General features: G+C 42.7%; 1 protein-coding gene across 8 annotated transcripts in view; it reads right to left on the reverse strand.

The window, feature by feature from the left end:
* The window catches only part of PDE8B (phosphodiesterase 8B), a 164,760-nt gene that overhangs the window by 82,125 nt on the left and 66,333 nt on the right, over positions 1–16,302 (reverse strand). For 5 of the 8 annotated variants that reach the window (XM_073344169.1, XM_073344173.1, XM_073344175.1 and 2 more), the window contains one exon: positions 3,828–3,887. In XM_073344169.1, coding sequence (XP_073200270.1) covers positions 3,828–3,887 — 60 coding nt within the window. The remainder of the gene's footprint in view (positions 1–3,827; positions 3,888–16,302) is intronic. The other 3 variants (XM_073344170.1, XM_073344174.1, XM_073344172.1) reach the window with 1 other exon arrangement.

Genomic DNA, 16,302 nt, shown 5'->3' on the forward strand with positions numbered 1-16,302 from the left:
TTAATATATATTGCTTTGTAAACTTTTAACTTACATTCTCTGTCATCTGGGATCCCTAAGTGTACAAATTATAAACCAAGAACTAACACTTGACATCCATCCAGTGCTTAATTTGTGCCAGGGTTGAGCCCTGATACCTGCGGGTTTGGCAAGTCAGTTTCCGGTCCCAGCACAGGCAGCAGGAGGCTCATGCTGGCAGCAGAGCATCGTTTCTGCACTGGGGCTGCAGCCGCTTCACGCACAGGCTCCAATTTCCACCCCATCCCCCATGTTGAGCCTGTCCAGCATTCAGTGGGTGCAGCTGTGGTTAAATCAATGCAAGCTGAGCTCCTGTATCCTGGGCTGAGAGTCCTTTGGGGCCAGGGATGGCACCCTTCAGCACTGCTTCTGCCAGTGCCCCCTTGGCTTCCTGGGGGGCTTCTGTGAGGAGGCTGCTGCCCCCTGGGGGCCCAGGAGGGGCAGAGACTCCCAAGTACTGGCAGTGAGGAGAGAGGTGAGGTGTCAGGGACTGGGGAAGTGACCATGCAGCCAGGGTGCAGTGTGGGACAGGGGTAGTAGGGCATCGGGACATGAGTGAGGCTCCAGCAGGCAGCCCCAGTGCCATGGGCAGGACCCTGCTGGGGGAGGCACAGCAGGCATACAGAGAAGGGCATACAACATGCACCAACCGGGGAGGCAGCTCTATTCTCTGGATGGGGGCGGGAGGTGCTAACCCCACCATGGTCCCCGCAATCCCACCTGTTGCAGACCCAGGCAACAGCCAGGCTCAGTACGAGGGCGCTCCCCAGCCCACCCCCCACAGGGAACCTGCACCAGGAGGAGGTGGGAGCAGGGCCCAGTTCTGGACCCCCTTGCACAAGAGATGGGGCGCTCTTCCCCACAAGGGATTCCAGCTGGATAAATGCCCCGATCCAGGCCAAGAGCGAAGCGATCTAGGTTCAGTTGGGGACGATCACAGCCCCTTTGTATGGGAGCGATGGGTGGGATGGAAAATTAACACACATGCTGGCACTGAGAGAGCAATGGCGATGGAGGTGGTTGTGGGGGGCATGGTGCTGCTCTCCAGTGTCCCCTGACCAATTTGGAAACTAAAGCACCAGCCTCCCTGGGAGAATTGTACAGGGCATAGGCATATGTTTGGGGTGGGTGTTCAGGACAGGGTGTAGGTTGGGGGTGCATGGGAGATAGGCGGGGCTAGGGGTGCATGCACTGTGTGCGGGATGGGGGATTGCATGGAGGATAGGCAGAGTTGGGTGTATGGGATAGTGGGTGCATCTGTGGTTAATTTGTGCCAGGGCTACTTCTTCCATCACAAATTAAGCACCAGAGCAGACAAAACCTATAGAAATTGTAGTAACTATGAGTAAGAGCGATTTTATGCGGAGCCATAGTTCAGTCATTATTGTTGGGGCTCATTTGATTTCTTGTACTTGTAACCTGTCAGAGCACAATTCTCTTTGTCCTGTTTTGCCATCCTCCAGCAAAGGGAGTGACTCAATGGTACCTTTTAACTCCGTAATGAAGTGCTTTACAGTACTGTATCAGGACAAAATTCTATAACACTTAGAAAAGAGTTTCTGGTTGGTAGAAGCTAGTGACAGAAATGGTTCTATTTTAGTGGCCTCTCTTTGAGCTCTTTGCTTGTCAGTGCATATTCACATGCTTTGTGCACTGGTTTCTTCCCAGGCTCCTACGTAAACCAAAGACATTGTGTGCTTTAGGGAATGTGCTCTCTGAAGTGGTCAAAGAGTTCATTACTTTAAGTGTACATTCATTCTAGCATTGTAGTTCAGTCCTGAGCACATTACAGTCACAAAGGTCAATTGCCATTTTAATTAAACTGCTGGTGCCTGCCTGAGCAATTTTCATTAGTGAGGAACTTTCTATAGCTATCTAGCCAGGTACTGTGAAATGTTGCAGCATTAAACCAACTGTTCTAGTGGGTAACAGGTACAAGTAGTAAGAACGTTGATTTGCTGCTACTATCCATAAAAGTTATGTTTTATTCCTTCCTGGCTGGATAAATTAGAAAAGAATGGTTTCATACATGTTACCAGATGATTAGCAGAATGCAACAGCTTTCTTCAAATGTCAGCTACTCCATTTAAGATATGGGCACAGTAAGTTTCATGAAGATCACTGAGCAGAACAGGTTTCAGGATTCTATTCCATGCTTTTCTCATATAAAAGTGGCATTATTAGTAACAAAGACACTAGCCAGACAGAATGGTTTCTCACCTCTATAAAATGCTGAGAACCACCATGTTAAAAACTTTACTAGTCACATTTTCTTCCTAAAGATGGTCCAAAATTAGAAAAGCTCAAGTCCAAACCTTCCTTAATTTTTGTGCGAATTGGAGTCAAATATCTAGACCCAAATCTTCTTGTGTGGTTTTGAGTCCAAGAACCGAAGGACCCTACTTTCCAGCTCTTGAAAGACTTTATATGCAGCAGAATTTATGCTGCCTTTCCATACCAAGCTTCTTCACTCTTGTAACAGGCCGAGATGCTTTTCTGAAGAATTTCTTGCATGGTTCAATAGCTGCATTCCAGATTGAGGAAAAAACAAAAGTATCCAGAATCCTACAATACTCCTGCTGGATACTGCCCGTACCATGTTACTATACGTAACTCTTGAGCTGCAACATAGCTTCAAGAAGGAGATGTGTAATTTAGCAATACAGGTGTGCATTCTAATACAAGTGGTCTGTTTGGCAATGACTTTTTAATAAAAAGAAAAGGAGTACTTGTGGCACCTTAGAGACTAACCAATTTGCAAATGAATGACCACGTGGTCAAACTGGACAGTCTCTACGTAAAAGAATAAATGGACACAAATCAGATGTCAAGAATTATAACATTCATAAACCAGTCGGAGAACACTTCAATCTCTCTGGTCACGCAATCACAGACATGAAGGTCGCTATCTTAAAACAAAAAAACTTCAAATCCAGACTCCAGCGAGAAACTGCTGAATTGGAATTCATTTGCAAATTGGATACTATTAATTTAGGCTTAAATAGAGACTGGGAGTGGCTAAGTCATTATGCAAGGTAGCCTATTTCCTCTTGTTTTTTCCTCCCCCCCCCCCCCCCCCCAGATGTTCTGGTTTAACTTGGATTTAAACTTGGAGAGTGGTCAGTTTTGAAGGGGTTTTACCAGCAGGAGAGTGAGTTTGTGTGTGTATGGGGGTGGGGGAGATGTGAGAAAACCTGGATTTGTGCTGGAAATGGCCCACCTTAATTATGCACATTGTAGGGAGAATGGTCACTTTGGATGAGCTATTACCAGCAGGATAGTGAGTTTGTGTGTGTGGTTTTTGGGAGGGGGGTGAGGGGGTGAGAGAACCTGGATTTGTGCAGGAAATGGCCCAACTTTATTATCATGCACATTGTGTAAAGAGTTGTCACTTTGGATGGGCTATCACCAGCAGGAGAGTGAATCTGTGTGGAGGGGTGGAGGGTGAGAAAACCTGGATTTGTGCTGGAAATGGCCCACCTGATGATCACTTTAGATAAGCTATTACCAGCTGGACAGTGGGGTGGGAGGAGGTATTTTTTCATATTCTCTGTGTATATATAAAGTCTGCTACAGTTTCCACGGCATGCATCCGATGAAGTGAGCTGTAGCTCACGAAAGCTCATGCTCAAATAAATTGGTTAGTCTCTAAGGTGCCACAAGTACTCCTTTTCTTTTTGCGAATACAGACTAACACGGCTGTTACTCTGAAACCTGACTTTTTAATAGTTATACATGGATTGAGCCTTTAATTCCTTTGCAATTTCACACATAACTTACAGTACCATCAAATTGAAACAAAGTCCTACCTGAACCGGGTCTTGTGTCAGTCTCATGGGCCCAATTTGCACCTCTGTAGTCGAAGCCTGCTAAATGAGAGAAGTGCAAAAGATGTTTTCAGTTTCAGATCACATTAACAGATAGGATTTTGCAAGAAAGATCAAACAGAACAATAAAAATGTAATTCTATAAAACATTCTGAAGGGAAGAAAAGCACACGACTAACAGTCTTTCAAAAATTGTTTTATGGGTTTGCTTAAATAAGTGAATTTCTTTTTAGAATGCTTATTTGAAAGCTGTGGGTTTAAGGCTGTTTTTTTGAACCATGGCCCATAGAATTTCCAGGAATATGCATCACTGCTATGCCTGGCAGAGTACAATCAGGAAACATTCGCATTAATTCGTTATGATAAGCGCCAACACAATAAAACTGACAACATTTATGGCTGGTCAGTTGCTATATTACAAAGAAGTTGGACTGTTGCTTTGGACGCATTCCTTGTGCAGTTTGATGCAACTTAATATACTTTTCCTTTATATTCATGATTCTTTTCCCTTGAGATCTTCTTAAAATTCACAGAGTTATAGAATATTGTCACACAGACTAAACAATGCACAGGCCCTCCCACACCAACATCTAACTGCAATGGAAAGTCAGAATGCCCTCAAGCTACTTCTAATCAATGGGCACTTTATTTAAAATTGTCACTTCTCAGAGAGTGTAAATCTCGACTCTCCTGTTCAGTGACTACCCTGACTGCCTGTTCAAGGTAAGCTAAAGAAATTGCTCCATGAGTCAGATATAAAATGAAATCCTAATTCCAGGCAGGCAGGAGTGCAAGGGCCTTTATTTGTGACTCAGGAACCCAGGAAGCAGTTTTATATTGCTGCAGCACTCAGTAAGGGTGTCTTTTTGTTCTTAAAGCTGATATCTTCCAAAGGATTATACCTGAACATTAAATGTGTATAATTTTAGTGTTCTGTTTTCTCTTCCTTAAAGAATATGATCCCTATTAAGTATTAACACAGTGTTACCTGCACGTGAGACACAGTATAATTACGGAAACTTATGACTGACATGTTTGGCTTTCATGCATCACTAAGCCTTGATTCTTCTCAGTTCAACACACGTCAAAGGGTGTTCGTACCATAGGCAGTACTTCAAGATACTAAACTCCAAAGAACCTATCACTGTTTTCTAATATATAAGGTACAAACGCTGTAACTAAGAGTTCCTTTTCTCACATAAAATATTGAAAGCTACATTGCTTATTTGATCTACTGCCATAAGCAAAGAGAAGTTACATTTGTGACAGGATCCCCCCTGAGGTGCAGCCTGGAACTGTGGGACCACTGGGACCCCTGAATTCTCTCCAGCCTGGGCTTTCTCTCACAATGCCTTGCTAGTGACCAGCAGCAAACCCCTCCAGGCACTGTGATCACTCAGCACAACAGCTTGTGGAGCCCCACACCCAGCTATATTGCTCCCAGAGCCACTGATGAATCACACAGAGAAAGGCACCAGCCCAGTCCTGTCCCTCCCCCCAGGCTTCCAGCACTGTACCCCAGGAATATACTGTCTTGCACTGCTCAAGATGAGCAGTGCAGATTTATTAATTGGTTCGCCACTTCAACAATGGAAAATGGACATACACCAGCCTTTGCGAAACCTAAGCAGTTTCACCCCACACTTCAGATAAATTCACTGGTAAAGATAAACAGTTAAACGGATTTATTGATTATAAAAGGTAGATTTTAAGTGATAGGCAAAAAGTCAGAGTTAGTTACCAATAGAAAAAAAAATATAAGCACGCAGTCTAAACTCTCAACCCTATTAGACTGGGCAACATCTAGACTAAGTTTTTCTCACCCCACTGGATGTTGCAGTCCTTAATATACAGGTTTGTTCCTTAACCCTGGGACAATCTCCTCTGTTGGAGTCTTGCCTTCTTCTCAGTGTCTCAGGGCTTGTCTACACTGACACTTTACAGCGCTACAACTTTCTCGCTCAGGGGTGTGAAAAAAAACCACAACCCTGAGCACAGCAAGTTTCAGCACAGTAAAGTGCCAGTGTAGACAGTGCACCAGTGCTGGGAGCTATTCCCCTCCTAGCGATTCGCCTCCCAGCGCTGGTGCCAGGACCAGTAGCCGCAGCAGCGCTTTAACGTTGCTAGTGAAGACATGCCCTTAGTTGCTTGCAGCATAGGTGGGGGCAGGAGAAGGCCCCACATGGCCCCCCTGTGTTCAGTTTTATACCCTCAGTCCACGTGCTTGGAAAACACAAGTCCAGGCATGTCTGGGGGGCATTGCTGGTCTCCAGGCAAGGTTAAGCAATTCCCCTGGTATGGCCTCATGCAGGTGAGTCATTGAATTGTAGTTCCCTTGTTGGACAATGGCTGTTGATGGGTTTGACACCATGCCCAGGCATTGGTTACTTTCCTTGCTGTTGCCTCTGGGGAGCGAATATCTGGCTGATCCCCCAACTTACATCATGTTTTAGTGACCGTAATTCTCATAACTTCACATGCATTAATGATATACATCTATGGATAGAGAAATGACTTTTAGCAGATCATAACCTTTCCCCTGATACATATAAAGCATGCCTTGAAAGGTAATATCACAATTATATACAGATGAGGAATATGTATGGGGGGTTACAGGGTGCTCCCCCAAGGTACAGAATGTCATAACATTGCATGCGTTAGGTTATCAGAATGGAAATGGAAATTAATAATTAAAGGTTATCTGTGAAATTATGAGCACATAATGAGGCTACTTACAGAGGGATAGCTTTTAAGGAGATCTTGTACTGCAAGTCAATGGTGATGTTATGTGGCAACGAAACAGTTGTTCAAACAATCTCCTGAGATTTATCTGAACAAACTAAATATTTAAAAAACTAAATATATAAAAGAAATTAAATTGTATATGAAGATTTGTGACAACTAGAGCACACCACAGAGGCATACTAATGATCAAACCTGAGTTCTCCTTCCAAAGCCTCCTAACTACAGTGTCCCAGTGACAGATGGCACAGACCCTTTGGAGTTCCCCAAAATGGTTCTTGTGGTAATCATACACATTTTATCTAATAAAGAGAAACCGCATTGGCCTCAACAGTGCAACGAGAGGACTAAAGGGGGAGCTAGGAGTCAAAAGAGCTCTTCTGTCAATTCCAGATTTTAAAAGACAGTGAGATCCCTTTGGAACCTGATAGACAAAAGGCAGCTACACTTCATTACTAATCATGGGGTCTATAAAAATAGGGCAGATTCTAGGGGTAGGGGAACTGATCTCAATTTCTCCAAACAGTCAGGGTGTCAGCTCAAGAAACTCTTTAAAAAATCAAGCCCATACACTGCAAAGCGCTGTCTAAGCTAACATTTGTCCAAAAAAGTTTCACTTAACACCAGTTTTGCTCCATCTCTGTTAGCATAAGCAACCACTACTATTTTAAGCACTATATGTGAATTAGATCTGCTCTGAGCAGGATTAGATCATTCAGAGTTTATAATGCATGTGGTAGCTAGCAGTCCATCGATATTAGGGCTCTTAGCTTGATTTACCCCAGGGGAAACTATTAGTAGTTGTGGGATTGTTTTGAAATGTTTCGCTAGTACAGACAGGGCATATGTTATTTGTTTGCATGTACTTTGGTTTATTGATACAGCCAACTCAGAGGCACCAGAAAGAGGCCTTTGAGTCACAGTTCTTTTGTTGATATCCAAACCAATGAGAGTGGCAAACTGATTGATCACCACACAGATCTACGTTTCTGATTCAATTGTTTTGTCTTGGACAAAACAAGGTAGGGTGTACTCAGTGATATATAATACAAAAAACTTGGAAAACAGAAGTAGTTCATCAGCAGAGTTAATTCCCTGATGCAGGGTATTAACTGGCAGATCCTTTGACCTCTGAGAGTTCCTGATTTTTGTTTTCATGCTTCTGGCTCTATTCTGCACAGCTGAAGCTGGAGCTGTGAAGCTGCTATACCAGCTCTGACAGCACAGGTAGCTCAGGAGAAGTATACCACAAGCAACTGCCTGTGTGAAGGCAGTTTTCTGTGATTTACAAATACAGATCCCAGTCCTGTAACTGGCTTTCATTCAAGGCCCCAATGAAATCAATGCAGCTCTGTGCAGACTGAGGAGTCTGCCTATGTGGAGTCAATTGAATTGAGGCCACAGTTAAAAGAACTTTCCAAGTGAGTCTTTTGTTGTTGTTAAGCTTTCAAATTCTGGTTCTTATTCATTCTTGCAAGAGTTCAGAAAGTAAAGCTGTGTTTATACTTTATTAGTTTTACAAAAACAGCAGAACTTACATTTTCAGGACAATTTTTTTATGGTGAAAACTGCTATTTGCAGTAAAAAAAACCAACCCACCACTTTGTGTGGCTCAAACTATTAGAAGCATGATCACATGATACAACTTTCATGTGAAAAAGCGTCTCTTGCACAGGTATTAATGCACAGCAACACTCATACAGGTGTGCCTACACAAAGATACACGCACAGAAGAGAAGGCTGGGTTGAGACTCACTGAAAATCAGCATTCTGATGGACTCGCCTTAATTTTTTTTTAAAATACCCTAATCTCCAGCAATGTCTGCCAGATACGTTACAGTTAAAGCACTTGATTGTGGAACCAGTTTAGAGGTCTGGAATGCTCTAAAGAGTGCCAAACAAAATAGTTTATACAGTGAATACCGGACTGTATCTAATATTAACCAAACTAATAAAAATCTTTGATGGGCAATCTCTTCATTAAATGGCTCATGCTGCTGAAGAACTATAAGACCCCCTGCCATAGTTATGCTTCTATATTTGAATACACAGATCCTCTAGCAGCAGTACCCTGCTCAGATAGTACAACAATGGGTGTGATAGAAGAACCTAGTTACATATTGCAGCCACGTAAGACATTGAGAATTGAACTACCTGGCATTCATGGACTATTCAGAAATTTCTCTCTCAAAATTCTATGTAAACTCATGCTGTCTGCTACAGACTCTCTCTCTCGGACATCTCCTTGTGGATGTCTAGCCATCAGCTCAACTCAATATGGCTAAAACAGAGCTCTTAATCTTTCACCCCCAAGCTCTCCCCGCTATCTCCTTTCTTGATCATTGTGGACACCACCACCACCCTTGCTGTCACTGAGGCCCATAACCTGGGTATCCTCTTTAACCAGGACCTCTCTCTCAATCCTCATATACAGATTATGTCTTAATCTTGCTGATTCTTTCTACATAACATCTCTAACTACAGCTTTTCCTATCCATCCACAAAGCAAACACTGTCATCCAGGCACTCATCTTGCAGCTTGATTCCTGCAACATCCTTCTTTTTGGTCTTGACAAACGCAATCTTTGGCCAGCTCATATCCATTTAGTAAGCTACTGAAAAGATAATTTTCTTAGTCCATTGCTTTGAATCCCTCCACCGCAGAGCCCAGCCCTAGGAGTGGGTGAGCAGGGAGGCCTCTCTGGATGCCAGCTTCTAAGGGTGATACAATGCTCTGCATCCAGCTGTGCATTGTTGTGGGGTTTTTGGTTGTTTTATTTTTGTTTGCTTGCTTGCTTGGTGGTGGTTGTTTTTTGCTCGGCTGGCTAGATGGTCTGCGGGGAAGGGAACCAAAAACATTCTCAGCCGTGGGCAAAAATCTTAGGGCTTGCCCTGCTCCCATGGCTCCCCGTTCTGTATCATATCAAACATAAGGCTGGCTGTCTTCACTTTTGTGGCCCTTCATGGCCTATCTGCCTCCTACCTATCCTGTCTCATTCGTTATCAAGGTGTCAGCTGCCACCTCTGATCATCCCATGAAGCCAGTCTCCATTGCCCACTTGTTAAATTTTCAAATAAGTCCCTTTGTGTTTTCTCCCATGCTCCCCCTTATGCTTGGGAGGAGCTCCCCATAAACATCCACAAAACTAACTCATTACCATCCTTCCAATCCTTCCATAAAAAACTCTTCTCTTTCATGATGTCTACAAAAAAAAAAAAAAAAAAGACAATGGTCAGGCTGCCGTGCACTGATACCACTGCCCAGCATGCTGAGTAATATCATCTCATTGTTTCCTTATACTCCCCATTTGTCTGCCTGTATCCATCAGCTGTACCCTGTCTTACACTTTGATTGTCAGGAACTGTCTTTTTGTTCTGTTTGTACAGCCTTTAGCACAGTGGGGCCCTAGTCCATAGGTAGGGCTCCTAGATGCTACAGGAATACAAATAAAAAATATTTATGGATGGTTTCTTTGGTGTCAGGATCCAGGTAGATACAGATCATAAGCTTGGGGGAAATGGATGTGTGGTCTCTGTCTTCCTGAATTCATACCTACCTCTCCTTATTCCTTTTTTTCCAGCATCCATTCCCACCTCCACCCCCCACTCCTCCCCGTACCAGCCAGAATATACTGCAAAGTGATCATACCTACAGCCAGCACATGAGAGCACTAATTTTTTGTCCAAATTTCAGCAGTTTGGTTTTTATAAGAACCAAAAGTTTGGATTTTTAAAACAAAGTTTATTTGAATTTATACCAATTTTTTGGGCCTCAGCATACTTGAGTGTCCCTCTCTGGAAAAATCCCTTATACACTTTGTGTAAGTAAGTATTAAAATGGCAGCATTGTGTAGGAGAGAGAACTGTAGGTTAATCATCATCCTTTTCCAAAATAGTGGCATAGGAACAGTAGTCCAAAACTGGCAGATTAGCATTTAGAAAAATGAGGTTTTCTACATTGTGAGGTATCAGTCTTGCTCTTTCATTATTAATCTTACTCCTTGCAGAACTAGAATCTTTCAGAAAGGGAACTGGGGATTGAGAACTATTTGAAGATTATCTACTTTCTTCATGATTGCCTCAGTCTAGATTTTTATAAATTGGATCATCTGTCTGCTTGCAATTTTTACCAGTGTCCCCGAAGATATTTTTGGTCTGCAAAAGATTCAGACTGATTTTAGAATAACTTCTGTTTTTAAGAAGATGTTTTATTTTAGGCTACTTTATTTTAAAACAACTTTTTTTTGAGATTTGTGAGTCACGAAAACTTGTCTTTTCTACTATGGAAAACTTCAACAAGCTCTGTCACTACAAAAAGAGGAGACCTTTTCTAATGGATCAGCCTGGTGCCCAGCTAAGAAAACTTCAGTATCTATGTACCCCAATTGTATCTCTTACAGCAGAGCACTTCCCTGCTCCAATGGTTTATTAAATCATTCTGCAAATCAGGGATGGAACATTTTACCACATAGTTCAGAGGGCCTCCTTTTCACATGTATAAGCAACGTTCATGACCCAGAATGAACTCAGGGCTTCTAGCTGCTACATATTAAATGTTGATAACTAGTTAAGAACAGAAATCACTTAAGCAGACAATGAAAAGGCATAATTTTCCAATCACCCATAGAACACTATTAAGAAGAGAAAAACCTTAAAGATTATACAATATGGGACAAATTTTCAGCCCACAATGTCACAAATCAGATATTTAGGCATATGGTACAAAAGCCACAGTGACTCAGACCTAAACGGAGTAACTGTACACTCTACAACCCGGCTCCTGCAGTTGACTCAGTGCAGGCAGACCTCTTCAACTGCACAGAATCACTTGCAGGAGCCAGCCCTATGACATTGATCCTCCTTTCTTTGTCCCCATTCTTGGCAAATATTGTATCCTTACTTGTGTGTCAAATTAAAAGTTTAGAATATAAGGTGTTTGGGGCAGAAACTGTTTTCCTATTAATTTTCTGTACAATTGTATGCACTATAAAATAAAGTGACAGTGATCACACTGCTAAATCTGGCCCTATATGTTATAAAATCACAATAAGAAAAGACAAGTAAGCCAGCTGTACCTAGGTAAAGCTTCAAAAAAATTAAAAAGGCAGAGGCCAGCCAGCAGGAAAAGGATACATAAAAAACCTGGGCCTACCTTAAGAAGAAAGCAATTCAGAAACGTAAAAGGCAGAGACACCAAATTACTAGCAATTTTAGACCAACCTCCTGAAACATCAAGCTGACATTTGTAGAATAGTTCCTTGAGTGCTAATGGAACAGATGTAGGTCTGGTATTAAAATGACAGCAGTAAGAATATTGCATTGTACCAGGATTTTATTTTTTTTTAATCATATTCACACAGAAATAGAAGCTTGTCTGGAAATACATCATCATTATAGGAATTAGACCTCTCATAGGAAAAAAGTCACCAATGTGAATGACATTTATGTTGTTAATTTAAGCGCACAGGAATTGTCCATGCTGGATCAGATCAGATTAATATCTTGTCTCAGACAGTGGTTGTTACCAGAAGCATCACAGGAAGATGCAAAGCACAATAAAAACATGAAGTAAAAATCTCCATATAGTGAAATCCTGGCCCTACTGGGGTCAATGGGTCATATTGGACTTCTATAGGGCTAGGATTTCACCCATAATGAATAATCATGTAATAACCTGCCCTTATGGGAAGTGTCTCCTTAGCCCTCGGTAGTCAATAGTTGGCTTGTACCATGAGGAAAGGAGTACTTGTGGCACCTTAGAGACTAACCAATTTATTAGAGCATAAGCTTTCGTGAGCTACAGCTCACTTCCTCAGATGCATCTCGTGGAAACTGCAGCAGGCTTCATATATACACAAAGAATATGAAACAATACCTACTCCCACCCCACTGTCCTGCTGGTAATAGCTTATCTAAAGTGATCATCAGGTGGGCCACCTGCAGAAGTAAAGAAACAGATTGATAGAGCCAGAAGAGTTCCCAGAAGTTACCTACTACAGGACAGGCCTAACAAAGAAAATAACAGAACGCCACTAGCCGTCACCTTCAGCCCCCAACTAAAACCCCTCCAACGCATTATTAAGGATCTACAACCTATCCTAAAGGATGACCCAACACTCTCACAAATCTTGGGAGACAGGCCAGTCCTTGCCTACAGACAGCCCCGCAACCTGAAGCAAATACTCACCAACAACCACATACCACACAACAGAACCACTAACCCAGGAACTTATCCTTGCAACAAAGCCCGTTGCCAATTGTGCCCACATATCTATTCAGGGGACACCATCACAGGGCCTAATAACATCAGCCACACTATCAGAGGCTCGTTCACCTGCACATCCACCAATGTGATATATGCCATCATGTGCCAGCAATGCCCCTCTGCCATGTACATTGGTCAAACTGGACAGTCTCTACGTAAAAGAATAAATGGACACAAATCAGATGTCAAGAATTATAACATTCATAAACCAGTCGGAGAACACTTCAATCTCTCTGGTCACGCAATCACAGACATGAAGGTCGCTATCTTAAAACAAAAAAACTTCAAATCCAGACTCCAGCGAGAAACTGCTGAATTGGAATTCATTTGCAAATTGGATACTATTAATTTAGGCTTAAATAGAGACTTGGAGTGGCTAAGTCATTATGCAAGGTAGCCTGTTTCCTCTTGTTTTTTCCTACCCCCCCCCCAGATGTTCTGGTTTAACTTGGATTTTAACTTGAAGAGTGGTCAGTTTGGATGAGCTATTACCAGCAGGAGAGTGAGTTTGTGTGTGTATGGGGGTGGGGGGGATGTGAGAAAACCTGGATTTGTGCAGGAAATAGCCCAACTTGATTGTCATGCACATTGTGTAAAGAGTTGTCACTTTGGATGGGCTATCACCAGCAGGAGAGTGAATTTGTGTGGGGGGGTGGAGGGTGAGAAAACCTGGATTTGTGCTGGAAATGGCCCACCTGATGATCACTTTAGATAAGCTATTACCAGCAGGACAGTGGGGTGGGAGTAGGTATTGTTTCATATTCTCTGTGTATATATAAAGCCTGCTGCAGTTTCCACGATATGCATCTGAGGAAGTGAGCTGTAGCTCACGAAAGCTTATGCTCTAATAAATTGGTTAGTCTCTAAGGTGCCACAAGTACTCCTTTTCTTTTTGCGAATACAGACTAACACGGCTGTTACTCTGAAATGTACCATGAGGGTTCATCTTCTATACATTTCTATTCTCTCTGTGACTGTGGATGTTATTAGCCATATAAATATCTAGTTAACACAAAATATTTTTGGAGCAACAGACAGCTTGCTCCAAAACGGGGATGAGTCTCTTGACTTCTACTGCAGTACATCAAAAACTCTGAGGAGATCTGGATTTTTTCAGCCTCCCCCAGACATTTGGATAACTGAGGCTGTACCCTAGAAGCTGGAAACCTTTTTACACTATGCAGACAATCTTCCCTCCCACACTTTTTTCTTACACATACACATCAAGGCCCAGATTCTGAGCCGTGATCTCAGTACAGCTAATTTTGTGGCCCCTGGAATCTAGGGCTAGCAGGGAAGGGTTTGGTCCTCTGTTTAAACTAGGGCAGCCTGGGGGCCACTCTAGTTTATGCTTAGCTGAACACAGCCCAAAGGGGGCCATTCTAGCACTTGGAAACAACCAGACGGAAGGGGTGATCTCCAGCCACATTCCCTTGTCCTTAGCTATCTCCCTCCTACATCAGGGGCTGGAAGCAGGGTGGAACACCACTAGCTCAACCCCCCGCCCCCCCCCAAACCTTTCTGCAGCTTCCTGCTACTGTTTTGGGGAATGACCCGATCCCAGCTCAGGTGTACTTATTTAAGGGCAGGTCTACCCTAGAAGCGCTACATTGGCGCAGTTGCATTGAGGCGGCTGCAGCACCCTAGCACGTCTGGTGAAGGCACTCTATGCTGACGGGGAGCGCTTTCCTGTCGGCACAGGTACTCCATCTTTGCCAAACCTCTCCGGCTGATATAGCCCTGGTGTGGACAGTGCTTAGGTCCCCATAATTTGTGTTGCTCAGGGGAGTGTCTTTTTCACATCCTGGAGAGATGTAAGGTAGATCAACTTAAGTGATAGTGTAGACCTGCCATTAGTAACTAGGGTTTGGCTAGCTTCAAGCCTCTAGCCCTTAAGACACAAGCCACCTGTTACAGACTGCATTAATATAGAGGGAAGGTGGGAAAGGTAATATCTTCAGAAGAGCTCCGTGTAACTCAAACGCTTGTCTCTCTCACCAACAGAAGTTGGCCCAATAAAAGATATTACCTCACCCACCTTGTCGCTAATATCCTGGGACCACCATGGCTACAACACTGCATGGATTAATATACACAGTTATCTGTTCAGGATGGAGACCACTGAAAAACTAAGCATTTATTGATTTTCAAAATAGCTTTTCAAAATACTGCAGGATTCTTATTCTATTGTCTTAAGTGGCATTTTAAAGGGACATTTACTTATTAGTGGTAGGAAGATTGCTGTGCCAGACCAACGCAATACTTGAGAAACGTAAATGGATGGCACTATGGCTGCGCAAATCATTAAGTGTATGGGATTGGCTATGACAAAGTAATGTATCAATGAGATCTCACTTCAAGATCACAGCTACGTTTATACATGGCCCTCCTGTTGATTTGAAAAAAAGGCAACATTTTTTCCTGAACAGGAAAAATAAATCACAACACATACATAGACTATTGAATCCATCTGTTTCCAACAGCAGTTTGATTATGATTTGGTGACACACTGAAGAGTCAGTTCTGCACCTGATGCTACGTATACATTAACTACTGTTTAGACTGTGTTGCAAATGCAGAAAGGCATAATGGGCCCTTCAGGACTCCTCCAAAACTAGGAGTCTTCTGTAACTCCACATATTATGGTAGTGAACTACTCACAGGTAAACACAGACTTTACATCCCTATATTTTAATCCAGCAAGAAATATAGTTAGGCAGTAAACACACAGCCCAAGTCTTTTCACAAGCAGTGAAATTTATAAATTGGGGGTATGGCGGAGGGAGGGGAGAAAAGGAATTGTAATAAGATACAGAATGGCCATGAGCTTATTTTTGAATATTGTCTTTTTAAATGCAGTTCTCTCTGAAGACATATTATGTAGTTCCCTAGCAAACCGGTTCACTTTGTTAAATACTTATTGGCACAACAAGCTTTATTAGTGTCACCAAAATATTAGAAAAAAGACAAATCCCTTCAGTATCTGTCAAAGGTAAGTTTAAGCTGTCCAGGATGGGTCTTCTGAGTGGGTCTGAGATTTCATTCTGTACAACCATTTGTCATTATTGTCCATTCTCGTTTCAGTAGCAGGATGAGTCACTTCTCACTGGTGAATCAGGTCAGATCTGGTTACGTCAATCTTACGAAAGGCTATTATAACTAACTCTGAACCACATCAGTGATGCAGACACTGAGGGAGGGGGAGGAGGGAGAGGGGAGAGAAAATGCTAAAAATATGATTAGACACACCAGAATTTTGTAAAGGGTCTTGTCATCACCTTGTAATTGGTACATGGGTATAAAGTAAGTATGGACAGCACGAGAGCCTCGAGAGAGCAATGTGATCTAATAAATGTCAGTGAGTAACTACAGCTAAAGCAGTAATTGCAGCAATAAGAAAGAAAACCCAGTGTCACAGTGAACGAAATAGCTCTAATGACCTTCCACCCG

Source organism: Lepidochelys kempii, chromosome 5 (assembly GCF_965140265.1).
Source record: "Lepidochelys kempii isolate rLepKem1 chromosome 5, rLepKem1.hap2, whole genome shotgun sequence".
In the NCBI taxonomy this organism is placed as follows: Eukaryota; Metazoa; Chordata; order Testudines; family Cheloniidae; genus Lepidochelys; species Lepidochelys kempii.